The sequence below is a fragment of the Zea mays genome, chromosome 6 (genome assembly GCF_902167145.1).
Source record: "Zea mays cultivar B73 chromosome 6, Zm-B73-REFERENCE-NAM-5.0, whole genome shotgun sequence".
Lineage (NCBI taxonomy): Eukaryota > Viridiplantae > Streptophyta > Magnoliopsida > Poales > Poaceae > Zea > Zea mays.
Genome location: NC_050101.1, coordinates 114,291,486 through 114,305,969, shown reverse-complemented (window position 1 = coordinate 114,305,969; position 14,484 = coordinate 114,291,486). Strand labels below are relative to the sequence as shown.

General features: G+C 47.6%; 1 protein-coding gene, 1 non-coding gene and 1 pseudogene across 4 annotated transcripts; all 3 read right to left on the bottom strand.

The window, feature by feature from the left end:
- Positions 1-807: 807 nt before the first annotated feature.
- LOC111589599 (small nucleolar RNA Z199) lies at positions 808-889 on the bottom strand. The gene has a single exon (XR_004850962.1). It is a non-coding gene; the product is annotated as a small nucleolar RNA Z199 (small nucleolar RNA).
- A 139-nt stretch (positions 890-1,028) lies between these two features.
- LOC111589600 (uncharacterized) lies at positions 1,029-1,118 on the bottom strand (annotated as a pseudogene).
- Positions 1,119-8,819: 7,701 nt separating this feature from the next.
- Positions 8,820-12,952, bottom strand: LOC100192995 (Senescence-associated protein 5). Of its 3 annotated transcripts, none has more exons than XR_553940.4 (3): positions 12,266-12,952; positions 11,178-11,547; positions 8,820-9,332 (listed from the first exon to the last, which is right to left on the bottom strand). XR_553940.4 is itself a non-coding variant. In NM_001138166.1 (2 exons), exons 1-2 carry the CDS (start codon positions 12,773-12,775, stop codon positions 11,233-11,235), a joined length of 825 nt encoding a protein of 274 aa, NP_001131638.1. In that variant the 5' UTR covers positions 12,776-12,848; the 3' UTR covers positions 10,699-11,232. The 3 variants fall into 3 exon arrangements, 1 of the variants encoding a protein (NP_001131638.1); XR_553939.2 differs by lacking the exon at positions 8,820-9,332 and adding an exon at positions 10,658-10,967; NM_001138166.1 differs by lacking the exon at positions 8,820-9,332 and having other exon boundaries at positions 10,699-11,547; positions 12,266-12,848.
- Positions 12,953-14,484: the final 1,532 nt, after the last annotated feature.

Here is a 14,484-nt window from a genome sequence, read left to right as displayed (position 1 = left end):
TGTACAAATCAAAACAGGACAGCATACTACTGCTTGACCCTTGATCCAATGAAAAGCGCTACATTAACACTCCAGCTGATGTAAACCACTATTAGTGGAGTCACGTAACTACAAGCATTAGTCTGTTGTTGCTGTTGATCCTAAAAGAACAAGGGAGCTTGAGTAATTTTTTTGCTACTGCTGGGCTACAAGATTGGGATGAAAATACAACTGCTGGGGGCTATTGGCGTTCGGTGAGGAGCCGCAGCTGGTCGCTTGGGCGAAGGGGCAGAGAGGGATCGTTGGAGCATGGAGGGGTCGAGTAGAAGCATGAGCGTTAGAGAGGGAGAGGGATGGGACCTTGATGTGCTGCATCATCGACGACCCTCTCCACGGCGATCCTCGATAGTTGTTGCTCCCCGTCGCCACCGCCTCTGCCAGGCTGCACCGTGGGCACGACGCAGGAGAATTAGTTGGAGCACCACACCTACAATCACCGGGCGCGGAGAATCAGTTGAAAACATGTAGAACCCTACATAACTAACAAGAAAAATGTCAAGTTGTGTCTGATGTTTTTGCCCCCTGTAACCTTTCAACACTACTTTCTTGAGGTGTAGGCACTCTATGCGATCATCATCCATCTCATGATTCAATATTATCATGCCCTAGGGAACAACCATGTAAGGCTGCAACACAACATTTGAAAAACAAAGCTTTAACCAGATATGAACAAACAATCGATTTCTGTACCGTGACACAAAGTCACTATGAAGGCAAAGTCACGAGAGAAATGGATGATGCAAACAAAATCCAGGAAAAATTTAGAAGTGTCATCAGAGAGTTAAAATGAGGGAATCACAGGAGAATAATCCCATCATATTGTTGCGGTTTTATATTCTTCATCTGACCATGGAAACATGCAAAAAAACCTAGCTAAGTATCTCAGTAAGAAATATAGCAAACTAAAGTCTAGATTTTCAAAGAGAAACAATGGCACTCATTGTTTAGTATATTGCTGCTCAGAATATGATGCACAAGGATAAAGATGGGATCATCAGAGGCTTAAAACTTAGGAATCATAGGAGAATAACTAACTCCAATCATGACATTGGAGCAAGTTAATAGCTCACCACTTGATCATCTGCAGTTCTGATCACTGAAATAGCTTGATATCTCAAATAGCAATCACGATATATGGAGAATAGAACATTAAAGGAGCGCACTAATTGAGTAGTCAGCATAGAGCAAACATAAAAGATTAATTGTGTTTTGAGTAATGGTCGGGTAGGTTGGTAAATACAATTTCGAAAGCTCATTGCTCATATTAATAGCACGCAGACACAAAGGAATCATTTCAGAACTCAGCAGAAACGCAACTGACTTCATGATCATCGAACTGCATATATTCCCAGGAAAAAGGTTGAGCTTTATTTTTAAAAATATATCTGCTATAAAAGAAAAACAAATGAATTTCAAGCCTTCAGCAAAATACATCACTATCACATCTTCAAACAACTATTGATGTTTACATAGGGATGCATAGGATTTAAAATCTCAATTAGATTATTTAATCAGCAAGATTGGAATATATATGTATCCAAAATTCCAAATTGATAACCTACACACCTCCCGACACTCCAATAGAAATCCATAGCCCTTCTTAGTTGTCTTAAATTTCTTACCTTCACAAGAGCACCGATCACACCCAGACTGGTAAGCCTCAAGAACTCATACTCTCTTGTTTTGTAGACAGTGTTCAAGAAAGGGTAAAGGTACAGTGCAACCAGTGCTGCAAGAAGAGATAGTTACTGAAAAATGTATGTTATAAACCAGAAGACTAAAAAGTGAAAAGTAAAATCAGTGCAGGGAAAATTTTCTACAGGAAACACTATCTAGATGTGATACATACTTTCTACAACTTAGAATCAAATCTATGTTAAACAAGAGAAAAAAATCCAGGATAACAGGGGCACATTCTTTAAAGTACACCATCATAAAGGTATTCATATTTTTGTCATAAGCATGGTAGCAATCATTACCATTTACGAATGGCATCCTAATATCAAGGTGCGATGGTCAGGCGGTCAGCAACCCCAGACAGAACAATTAATTTATGCAAGTTATGAAACAATAGTTACAAGTCATTTTTTTCTATCACTTTTCTAGTTTAATAAAGAACTTCTTACTTTCCTTATATTTTATTGAAATATCACTTTTCTTGATTATTGCAGTCATGCCTCTAATGTGTTTAAATATTGGTGGTTCGTGGTTAAATATGCTGCCATGTTTATCATAGAAACTGACCATGTTCATAGAAACAAATCATGTTCATACATAGATAATGGCAACACATTTAACCTTACAACATCTAGCACCTAGGGCATACAACTATGAACCATACAACAACTAACTACTACGAACTACCTAGAACATCACATTGCCTATCAAGCAACTCGCTATCAATATTGTATAAAGCAGTTTCTGTGAAGTTTTCAGTTTACAGGAAAACTTCTGAAACTTGACATGTTTTTAGTTTTCAGTTTCCTGGACAAGTAATCTACAGGTTGCAGTTTATATCTAAAATTTGTAGTTAAATATGGTCCCAACTTGACAGCTTGCAGTTTACATGTGATCTGCAGGTTGTAGTTTACATCTAAGACCTTGTCAACCGTTTGTTGTTGTATGAGATATATGATCCTAGAAGCATTCTCAGTTCGCACGACAAAAGGAAAATTTCATCTAGAGAAGGGAGTGAACGACCTCTGCCCTGAGGGAGGTTCAGTCGAGGCAACCAGTCAGGAGATCTGGATAGGTAAAGGGTGACTGGGTGGGAGAGAGCTCTGTAGCGCCGGTGGAGAGGGAGTGACAAGGAAGACGGAGAGAGCGAGGGAGAGAAGAGGGAAGTAGCGAGGTGGGCAATGGAAATTAGTGTTTTTAAATGTCAATGTATTTTATCATATTGATTCCGTAAAGAGGTGTTTCTTGAAAGTCAATTCTATCAATCTAAAACTGAAAATAGCATTGTATGTTATATAAATCCACAATTTGGTAAAAAGGTTAAATAGCAAGGCATCCAATTGATGAAATCACTCACACAATAGAAGGGAAGGAAGTAATTTAATTTACCTATTCTTTTCCTAGTTGACTTGCTAAAACAACACCAATAATTTTTATGGAACCTGAAAGTAAGATCAATCCTTGTCAGTCTAGCACCTTCATGAATAGTACAATATACTAAAAAACATGGAATAACTTAGCATATTCAAAATCACTTTTTTTAGAATGGCTTGGTCAACATTGATTGTACTATAACTTTTTGAAGTTTATCCACTACATATGCAAATGCACAATCTGCAAAGTTATTCCATGAGAACATCACACAAAAAATGGGATTTTTCCATACAACAAGTACTAAGATAAGATAAAATATATTTAGCGAAGCCAAAACTATTAGGCCCCAACATATCCAAAATGGTTAGATAAAGTTGATACTTGATAGGCATTGATCCAAAGTATTATGTACTTGGCATAGTCATTCCTAGCTTTTAATACAGGATCAAACCTATCAAGTTGACTTGAAGTATCACGATCAAGTTTTATTATGTTATCTAGGTTAATCATTTGTGGAGGTGTCACTTTCAAGCAATATGATAACATAACATCTATAACATCACAGTCAGATGTAATTGGCTCTTGGAACCAATGAACCATAGACTTTCTTCAAACTTTTTACCACATTTTGACTCGTGTGAATCGATTGAGAAAACAGGACATGACACAAAAGCTGAATGGGAACATAGGTTTTAGAATCCAGAGGTTTGTCAACTGCATTGACTTTATAAATAAACTCACTTACAAGGTGAGTTCAGTTTACCATGACCATTTAATTAATAGTGCTTGACAACCAATAATTTTCATGAATATATACAATTTCCTAAGTAACAATGCATGTTTTAATTTCTATATATACACAGTCACCAAGTAAGCATCAGAAGATAGCATATATGTTTCAGGGCACTTAATGAAGAACAATGTATATGTCTCAGGGCACTCGAGTGAAGAACTAACACTTTCGCATTGTCTACAAATGTTTAATTTTTATCTAACAAAAAAGAACAAACAACATAAATTCAAACACAACCCTTGCCATCTTCTTGTTATCACAAATTTCAATAAGCAAAAAAATCGTGTCTCAGCATACACTATGCGATAGAAGTCATATTGTGAGGCCTATAATGACCAAGCTATCAAATCCAAGAATAAAATGCCATTGAAGATATACCTTTCTTTTTTTGTCATCCAGAGGCTCGACTTCAATCGCTAGTATAGAGACCACATTAGGTGGGCAGTCGTGCACCTGCAGCGCACAAAAAATGTGAGTTACAAAGCTTCAATAGGTCTACAGAACAAAAAAATAGCCAGACTGATTTTTATTCAGAACGTCCACATGTGAAGTCCGCTAATTCGTCAGCTTCAAGAACATGAATTCTAGTTAGAGCGGATGCCTGGACTGTAGCAGTGGAGGTGAATTAGGATTTTACTGTGCGTGAAGCCGTTGCTGCCGCGCCGATGGAGGAGGGTGTGGGTGGCTGAGGCGGCGAGGAAGCACTGTGGCTCTGGCATCGGCGAGCGCTCTGCCACAGATTTTGGAGAAGGCTCTGAAGCCGTCGCGCCGATGGAGGAAGGTGTGGGTGGTCGAGGCGGCGAGGAACCCCTGCAGCTCTGGCGCTAGCGAGCGCTCCGCCACAAATTTTGGAGATGGTGGGAGGCAAAGGAGTCGATCTGGGCGACGTCGACGAACTGTAGCATGGTCACTGCATCTGCATACTCCAGAACATAGTTATTAGTAATAGCAGAACTGCTATCATATGAACACTTGAAAAAATAACTGACCAACCGCACCAACCTCGGTGCCAACTTTGAAGAGGAACAACGGGTCGGCGAGCATCCAGTTGCTGAGCAGATCATCGTGCTAGTGGCCTCGACGCAGCCTACACGCAGCCTACGCAGATCAACATCAAAGAAATGAGAAAACGACCACACCTGAATCTTACAAACAAATTCCCTTTGAGGACCTGTAGACCGACTACTGCTAAGCAACTATAAGCCAACACAAACGTTTTGTGCACTGACCCTACTTGAGATGCAAAGCTTGAATCAACACACGGAAAGCTACACACATGAGGGATGGAGGGAAAGGAAATGACACTTCACCTCGTGGTCGCAGTTGACGAACTCCTGCTCCGAAAGCACCTCCAACTTACCAGTTGTGAGGTAGTGCGCACCCTCCAGCACTCCCAATGCGCTGAACGACCAGCAGGATCCACACGAACCCTAAACAACAGCCCCAGAAAAGAATTTCAGGAGGAAAGAGCAAATAGATCGATGTGAAAGGAACGACTCCGATCTTTGGATCCATGGTCACCAGATTCAGCAGAAAACGACCTAGTTCTTGATGGGCCCAACGACGGTGTGGTCCCTCCAGTCAAAGTCGTCTGGGAGGCCATCAGTGGGAGCATGGGTGCTTCATGCGCCAACTCCGCGAGCTCTCTGAAGGCCAAGGTAGGGTGTGGGATCTGGGCGCTGAGGGAGGGGGACGAGGCTGGGCCCCAGTGCAGGATTGAACTCCATCTCCCGCTATCGGGACAAACATGAGCACGGACCACATCGTGTTGGCCACAGCGAGGGGATCTGGCGGCGCCGCCGACGCAACACGGTGGAGCACGGACCCAGCTGTCCCTGTGCGTGCATTGAGACGCGAAGAGGGGCGCTACCACTGGCTGGACGGGGAAGAAGAGAGGAGCCAGGGGCGCCGCAACCGCCGGCTGGACAGGGAAGAAGAACGTGGATCCAGGGCCGGTGCAGGCGTCAGTTTCTTCTCCCAAGGACTGCTACGACGACGACAACTTCTCCGATACCGGCGATGAGGCGTGCTACAGTGACACAAGACTCATGCGGAGGGTGGGGCAAGATCTCGACGAGGAAGAGGGCGAAAGAGAGGTGTGGGGAGCGAGTGGAGAGAATGGAGCGGGCGCATGAGAGACCAATTGCTGCGTCACAGAGAAGGACCCACGTGCCAGCGTCTGTACGACCGAAGGTGGCAGAATGGCAGAACGGCAGACTACTCTTACCTTCTTAATAAGTAGTACAGATTAACATAATCACCGGTAGGAGTGGAGTCTAAGCCCAGCTGGCTCGTACGCAGGTCGCAGGCTCAGGTAGCCAGGTGAGCGTTCGAGACTTCGCGTGGCGAATTTAACGATCTGGAATTTTTTCTGAGAAGTTTTTACGTTCTATTATTAAGTTGCTAATTTCCTTCAATCGTAATTATTTATAACTAGCCAGTTATTTGTGCTTTGCTACGGTTGTTATATATTATATAAATATGTATTAAAATATTTCTTTAAATATAATTATTATTTATTTTAAAACATTAATGTATGTGTGATCTAGTGAATTCTCAAGTTTCTAGAGCAGGGGACGTGAGTTCGAGTGCTTGTTTTACACTATTTTTTTTGCACGTGAGGCCCATAGGGTACGACGCCGAGAAAGAGCGCTTAGAGCGGGCTTAGAGTGTCAGCATGGAGGGTAAAGCCGTGATAGCACCAGTTGTCCATATTTAGGTTCTTAATAGAGTATCGAACCAGCTGCCCACATTTAGGTTCTTAATAGAGTGACTAGCTGTATGCCCGTATATTGTTACAACGGTAACATGTTATAATAAAATACATTAATATGCAGAAACGTTAATCATCATTTCACCTATGTGCTCCCCAATGAACAAACTGATGTCAAGAAAACAAAAAAGGATGAAAACAAAATCATCGACCAGCTAGTTCATACAAGGGAGTAGCGCAGTTCATACAAGGGAGTAGCGCTTTCCCAGTCAGCATCACACCTTTTCCCAATCAATATTCCACCTTGTAAAATTCAATTTGGTTCTACAAAAAAGTATTGTCGGGGACCATAATTAGGGGTACCCTCAAGACTCCTAATTCTCAGCTGGTAACCCCCATCAGCATAAAGCTGCAAAGGCCTGATGGGTGCGACTAAGTCAGGGATCAGTCCATTCGAGCGACTCGATCACGCCTCGCCCGAGCCTAGCCTCGGACAAGGGCAGCCGACCCCGGAGGATTTCCGCCTCGCCCGAGGCCCCCCTCCAACGGCGAACATATTTCCGGCTCGCCCGAGGCCCTGCCTTCGCTAAGAAGCAACCCTGACTAAATCGCCGCACCGACCGACCAAGTCGCAGGAGCATTTAATGCAAAGGTGGCCTGACACCTTTATCCTGACGCGCGCCCCCCGGCAGAGCCGAAGTGACCGCCGTCACTTCGCCGCTCCACTGACCGGCCTGACAGAAGGACAGCGCCGCCTGCGCCACTCCGACTGCGGTGCCATTTGGCAGAGTGAGGCTGACAGGCAGTCGGCCCCGCCGGAGGCACCATAGGAAGCTCCGCTTCGCCCGACCCAGGGCTCGGACTCGGGCTCAGCCCCGGAAGACGGCGAACTCCGCTCCGCCCGACCCAGGGCTCGGACTCGGGCTCAGCCCCGGAAGACGACGAACTCCGCTCCGCCCGACCCAGGGCTCGGACTCGGGCTAAGTCCCGGAAGACGGCGAACTCCGCTCCGCCCGACCCAGGGCTCGGACTCGGGCTAAGTCCCGGAAGACGGCGAACTCTGCTCCGCCCGACCCAGGGCTCGGGCTCGGGCTAAGTCCCGGAAGACGGCGAACTCCGCTCCGCCCGACCCAGGGCTCGGACTCGGGCTAAGTCCCGGAAGATGGCGAACTCCGCTCCGCCCGACCCAGGGCTCGGACTCGGGCTAAGTCCCAGAAGACGACGAACTCCGCTTCGCCCGACCCCAGGGCTCGGACTCCGCCCTGGCCTCAGCCGACGACCTCCGCCTCGCCCGACCCAGGGGCTCGGACTCAGCCTCGGCCACGGAAGACAGACTCGACCTCGGCTTCGGAGGAGCCTCCGCATCGCCCAACCTAGGGCGCAGGCCAGCCACGTCAACAGGAGGCGCCATCATCACCCTACCCCGAGCTGACTCGGGCCACAGGGAACCAGACCGGCGTCCCATCTGGCCAGCTCCGCCAGATAGGCAATGATGGCGCCCCGCATGCTCTGTGACGACGGCGGCTCTCAGCCCCCTTACGGAAGCAAGAGGACGTCAGCAAGGGCCCAACCGCTCCGACAGCTGTCCCTCCGCTAGGATCCATCGCTCCTCCGACGGCCACGACATCACACCAGCTGGGTGCCAAAATCTCTCCGGCTGCCACGACGGCATGTACTTAGGGCGCTAGCTCTCCCCCGCTAGACACGTAGCACTCTGCTACACCCCCCATTGTACACCTGGATCCTCTCCTTACGCCTATAAAAGGAAGGACCAGGGCCCTCTTAGAGAGGGTTGGCCGCGCGGGGACGAGGACGAGACAGGCGCTCGCTTGGGGCCGCTCGCTCCCTCTCCCGCGTGGACGCTTGTAACCCCCTATTGCAAGCGCACCCGACCTAGGTGCGGGACGAACACGAAGGCCGCGGGATTCCCACCTCTCTCACACCGGTCTCCGGCCGCCTCGCTCTCCCCCCTTCGCGCTCGCCCTCGCGCTCGACCCATCTGGGCTGGGGCACGCGGCGACACTCACTCGTCGGCCCAGGGATCCCCCGGTCTCGAAACGCCGACAAGTATATTCAAGAAACAATTGAGCGGACTCCATCATAAGTTGATGAAACACGACATTTTTTGTGGCACATTGACATATAGTCGAAGTAAAAGCAGAAAAATATAGCACAATCGCAAACTTGAAGAAAATATATTTTCAATGCAAAAAAACATATGCATAAAGTCTTGTGCCCGTGCGTTGCGACGACATACGAATTTATTTAATAAAATGTTAGTGCATAATAATTTATACATAATAAGACAAAAAAACAGGTGCCACAAGCACTAAACTCGAACATTTGGTAGAAAAAAATAGCACAGATAGTAATCCTCCAGACCATAATGCTCGTCCTCAAAAAGATAGTTAGCCTCTAGAAGATCACTTTGATGATCCTCAATGCTATATACTGTGGTCGTGTCCGCATGATCGTTATTGTAGTTTTTGTTGCTCCGAGTTACAGTATTCTCTTCAGTAGTTTCTGTGGGCGTGCTACTCAGGAGAGGGTTGGATTTTGAAGAGTCAATACTAGCCTTCACGACTTGATGTGTGTGATTCTGTGCACCATCATCCTTATCTGATCTCTCAAATCTTTTGGATGTACTTGTCTCACCAACAAATTTCCACTGGTCATCAAATCCATGAGATAGAACCTCGTACTCCAAATCATAGTTGAATTCATCATCTTTGGATTCTATCAAAATGAAAATGAATAATCAGGGACATTGCATGATTTTAAATTGAATAATTTAAAGTAATATACCGGTGCAAAGGTTTCATGACAAGATCTATGTAAAAGAGGGGCAACAAATCCTAATAGCTGAATTTACTTAATAGAGAAAATTTCTAAGCTGCCATGTCATCCCATAGTTTCCCAAAAGTGCAGAGCAAGCAAGGCTAAGATCAACAATCATGAGTGCCAATTTACTCATTCATAGAACTTAATTACCTTGTTTTTGGGCAGTTATTCTGTTTCCAGATTTTAGAATTATTCTAGGCCACATATGTGCAGAAAGAGCTCAAGGAGTCGCTCTAAGCCTTGGCTATCACCATCCACTGGCTGCCTCGCATGGGCGTTGCATTCATCTTGGTCCGGGGATTGTTCTTCCAAGATCTTTCTCATAATCCTTTTAAATTCTACACTATCATCTTAATAGATAGTATAGATTTTATATGGTTCCTCTTAAATTCTTGCATTCAAAGGAGATTTTAAAAGGATCCCTTCTTAAAAAAAACTCTCGCCTGGAGACGGAGGTTTTGAAGCTCGCACACTCCCCCCTCGCAACCATCACCATCACCGCGGCCTCTATTTCTCCCCCATCCCCCCTCGCATGCCCCGCTCGCCACCGCTACCTCCTCCCGCCCCTAGGTGACTGTGACTCACTGACTCCCTACTTCCGGCGCCCAAATTTCCATCTCACTCTCTCCGCCACGAGATCTCTGGCTGCCCGCGCCATGGTCGCCACCTCCGGCCTCGTGCTGCCGCGGGTGTCCGCACCCTACCCGGTGCACACGCGTGGTGGCCTCTGCCTCGCCTTCCTCCGAGTCGCGTAGCCCGTGACGCTGCCACCGCCCTAGCTCCGGTGCTGCTCGTCCACCGTCGACGATGGCGTGGTGTCCGCTGCGGCTTCCAAGCCCCACCTCCCCGAGTAACGCCGGTGTCTCTTCTCTCCTGGGAACCTCGTTCGCGCAATCATTGTGCGGCTGAGATGCGATTGTTTCTGTGTAAGGTCGGATGCGAGGCAGCGCGCGGGCGTCTGTCGGGGAGGAGGATGTCGCATGGCTGAGGGACAGCGAGGCGGGCGCCCATGCACGAGCAGCGAAGGATCCAAAAATGCTAATGCTGCCGACCGATGGTTGAGGAGGAGTATGGCAGTGCGAGCAGCGGAGGATGCGGTGCTCGAACGATGCGGAGGACACCGAGGCAAGCAGGCGAGTGAGGATGTCAGATGTGACGTGGGCATGGGAAGTGGCATCGCGTGAGCGGAGGGGGAGGCGGGGCACGTATATAGTCTACACTATCGTCTTAATAGATATAGATAATAGAGGACTATAGATTTAAATACACCCAGTGTTACAGTTTATTTTTATGTTTATTTTGCATGTAACACATAATTGCTGAGCGACCTTAATATAACTGGCAACCATCCCAAACAAAAGGACGCGAAGAGCGCGGACGGCGTGCTCCAATTTGGCGAGCACACGCCACGGATGGGATATCCGTGATGGGCCATTGGGCCCAAATCTTGGTGAACCGGATTGCTGAAAATGTACGGTAACGCAGAGTCCATTCTCGGTCTCTCCGAGGCGCATGTGAAAATCCTGTGGCCTGAAAAGGAGGCATGTCTCATGGAACAACCTATGTTACCGAAGCTTCAGATAGAGATAGATACATAAATAAGCTCCTATAGATTTAACATCTAGCTGTTGTCCGCATTCTACAGCACTAACCACTGTGCCAAAAGCACCGGAAACAGATCGATTTTGCAAAATAACAATAATAAAAAAAAGACGGCCGGAAACGGAAAGCGCAACTCACCCGATCCAAATCGGCGTGTACGTACGTAGTAGATGTAGATCAGTGGGAGAGATCGTTAATAATTTCCCCATTTGTAGCGGCGGAAGAGGTCCTCGGTCTGCGCGTTGCGGAAGGCGCTGCAGCCGACGACGTAGACGAAGATGAGCGCGACGGTGGCGACGAGCAGCGGGACGGTGGCCCTGCGCCACTGCTCGCGCAGGCCGCCCAGCACGCCGGCCTTGCAGGAGGCGCAGGCGTAGCAGAGCTGGCCGGGGTCGTTGCTCCACGCCGCGCAGTCCGCGTCCGCCGCCGGGCTCGCCGCCGGGCCCGTCCACGCCGTCGGGTTCGCGTACGCGTACCCGCACACCGTCGGTGGCTTGCAGCACCCGGACTGCACAGCACAGCATCGTTAACTAATCGGAACAAGTAGAAGTAGTATGACACATAAGCTAAGCTTCCTGCAGTCTGTCTGACTATCGTATTGGAGCTGGAGCTTGGGACAAAAGCTGCACAGGAGTCAACCAATGGCTGGCTACATGCTTCCATGCACCGGCCCACATGGCACATGCCTGCTGCTGCCGCTGCCCTCTGTCTCGCGAACACAGGCGTACAGGACACGTCCAGGGCATGATGAAGATGAACAAATTTACAGGTCATGCCAACCATGGAGGGGTGCCAAGCAAGTGTCATGCCAAGCAAGTGCCAACCATCAAGGCATGGACTGATGATTCCTCTTCCTTTTGGCTGCACTATTTATATATGCACACACTCTCACTCTAGCAGTCTATCTGCAGAGTGGAAACGAAACTACCATCCTACCACTAGTATTCACTGCAGTTAACATAGGTTGAGGGAGATTGAGGTGTAAATTAATCCCCCTCAACCCATATATATTGAGATGAATACTATCTAAACATAGAATCAACAAGGACTCTACAGTATACTCCCTCCGTTTCTTTTTATTTGTCGCTGGATAGTGTAATTTTGCACTATCAACGACAAATAAAAAGAAACGGAGGGAGTACCTTAGTAGTAGAATGCGATTAAGCAACCAGTCAAATGGTCAGCGTAATCGATGGGTAAACAAAAAAAAGTAGTACTAGATTTACCTCGATGGGCGAGAGGTGCGACATGTAGAACTGCTCCGGCACGATGAATGATCTATCCATGGCGAGCTTCCTGCAGGTGCCGGAGGCGGCGACGCAGGCCCGGACCCCCTCCCACCTGCGGGGGTCGTCGGCGACGTACCCCCGCAGCCACGAGGAGTAGCCCTGGAGGCGGTAGTCCTGGTAGGCCCTGCCGGGAGCCGGGTAGGCGCCGGAGTCGTGCGCGACGGCGAAGGCGAAGACGAGGAGGGCGAGGAGGAGCGTGATGAGGGCGGCCATCGCGAAGAGGTAGCAGGCGAGCAGGCCCCTGCGGTTCCAGTAGGCGCCCGCGAAACCCGCCAGCGCGACCAGCAGGAGGAGCGCGCCCAGCACGGCGATGGGCCAGCGGGCCAGCCTGGCGCAGTCCTCGCCGCCGTGCCTCGAGGCCAGCCACAGCCCCGTCGCGGCGATGGGGATGGTGCAGAGAAGCACCAGGAAGTTGATGCATGCCGTGATGTTGTTGCTCACCGCCATGCCGCCGGGCTGCGGGATTGGGACTTGGGTGAGCAGACGGGGGGTGGCGCAGCGGATGCAGCCACTGGAACCGGAACCGGAAGGGGAGAGACGGAGAGGGCGTGCTAGCGTGGTCGTGTAAAGAGTGAGTGTGAAGACGGAAGTGTGTGACAGTGTCAGTGTGAATGTGAGGCAGTACTACTGAGCTTGGTTTATTTTTTGTTTTGGCTGGGTGTCGGTGACACGTGAGAGTACTAGACTACTAGCCAAACAGTTTTGGTTTAATTTTCTCCACACCAACCAAAAAATCCTGTTTGAAATCACTCCGTTTTTAAAAAACTAGTTTATACAAATTAAGTTAGCATAACAGTTTACAACTTAGTATATAGAAATTAGATTCTCGGTTTTTTAAAACCAAGACACTGACCTCTCCTAGCTAAAAAGATAGAAACTGATTTATTAAAAATTAGGTTACTTCCAAACAGAGCCTAAAAAACCGACTGGTTTTACCGAAATTCAAATTTTCTGACCGGTATAAAATTTGAAATCCAAAAACATGGTTTTCATTTATCTCGTCTCAGAAACCGGTAATCCCGGGCGGGTTTTGTGTTTTCTCGCTAAAATTTGTTTTTCTCAAAAAAATATATTTGAATTTGCAAACCAGTCAGGAAATTTGAAAACTGCTGGAAACAGTGAATCCCAAGCGGGAAACCATGCTTTTCAGCGAAATTTATTGTTTTTTTATTGCTGATTATAAATAGAGGGCGTTTTGATTTATCCACACACATTCATCTCTATTTTACAAGGCATCTTCATTCATAGTTTTTGAAAGGGAAATGGGTTTAAACCATTTTCTATAATTAATTTTAGTGTTGAGTGTCCATCACAAACCACGTGGACTAACTAGTTTGCCCAGATGTCAATTATCTCAGGTGCATGAGGTTCAACATAAACCATGAAAGAAATTAAGTTGGGGACTCAACAAAGATTGGAGCAAAGACTAGCATTGGTGCTGCCAGGGGTGCACCACCGGATACTGGCCGGTGCCCCAGGCCGAGCACCCCATCAACTAGCCGCTCTCGGGTTTTCCCTGGAGTCGTTCCGTTATAATTCACCGGACTGTCCGGTGTGCACCGGACATGTCCGGTGAGCCAATGGAGCAACAGTCAACTGAGCTCAACAGTCGACTGCGGTGAACGGTAAAAGTGAACAGTGCGCAGAGAGAGGTCAGAGCAGCGAAGTCAGAACGTACCAGACATGTCAGGTGCAGCAAGAGGACAAAAGACTTCAACGGTCAACAGCTCCAAACCCCAACGGTTTGCTGACGTGGCAGGCACCAGACAGTGAACAGTACCCTGTCCGGTGTGCCCATCGACAGCAAAAGCAACCAACGGCTAGGAAGTGGTCGGAGGCTATAAATACCCCCCAACCACCTCCATTCAAGCCATCCAAGTTTTCTGAACTCAACATTCAATGCAAGAGCAAAAGGCTACACTTCAAGACACAATCAATAGATCAAATTCTCTCCAAGCCTCCAAATTAACTTAATTGCTTAGTGACTTGAGAGAGGGTGTTTTGTGTTCTTTTGTTGCTCTTGTTGCTTGGATTGCTTTCTCCTTCTCATTCTTATTCTCTAAGTGCTTTATAAAGCTAGCAAGAAACACCTAAGTGTGTGGTGATCCTTGTGGGGTCTTAGTGACCCAAGTGATTAAGGAGAAGTCTCGACCGGT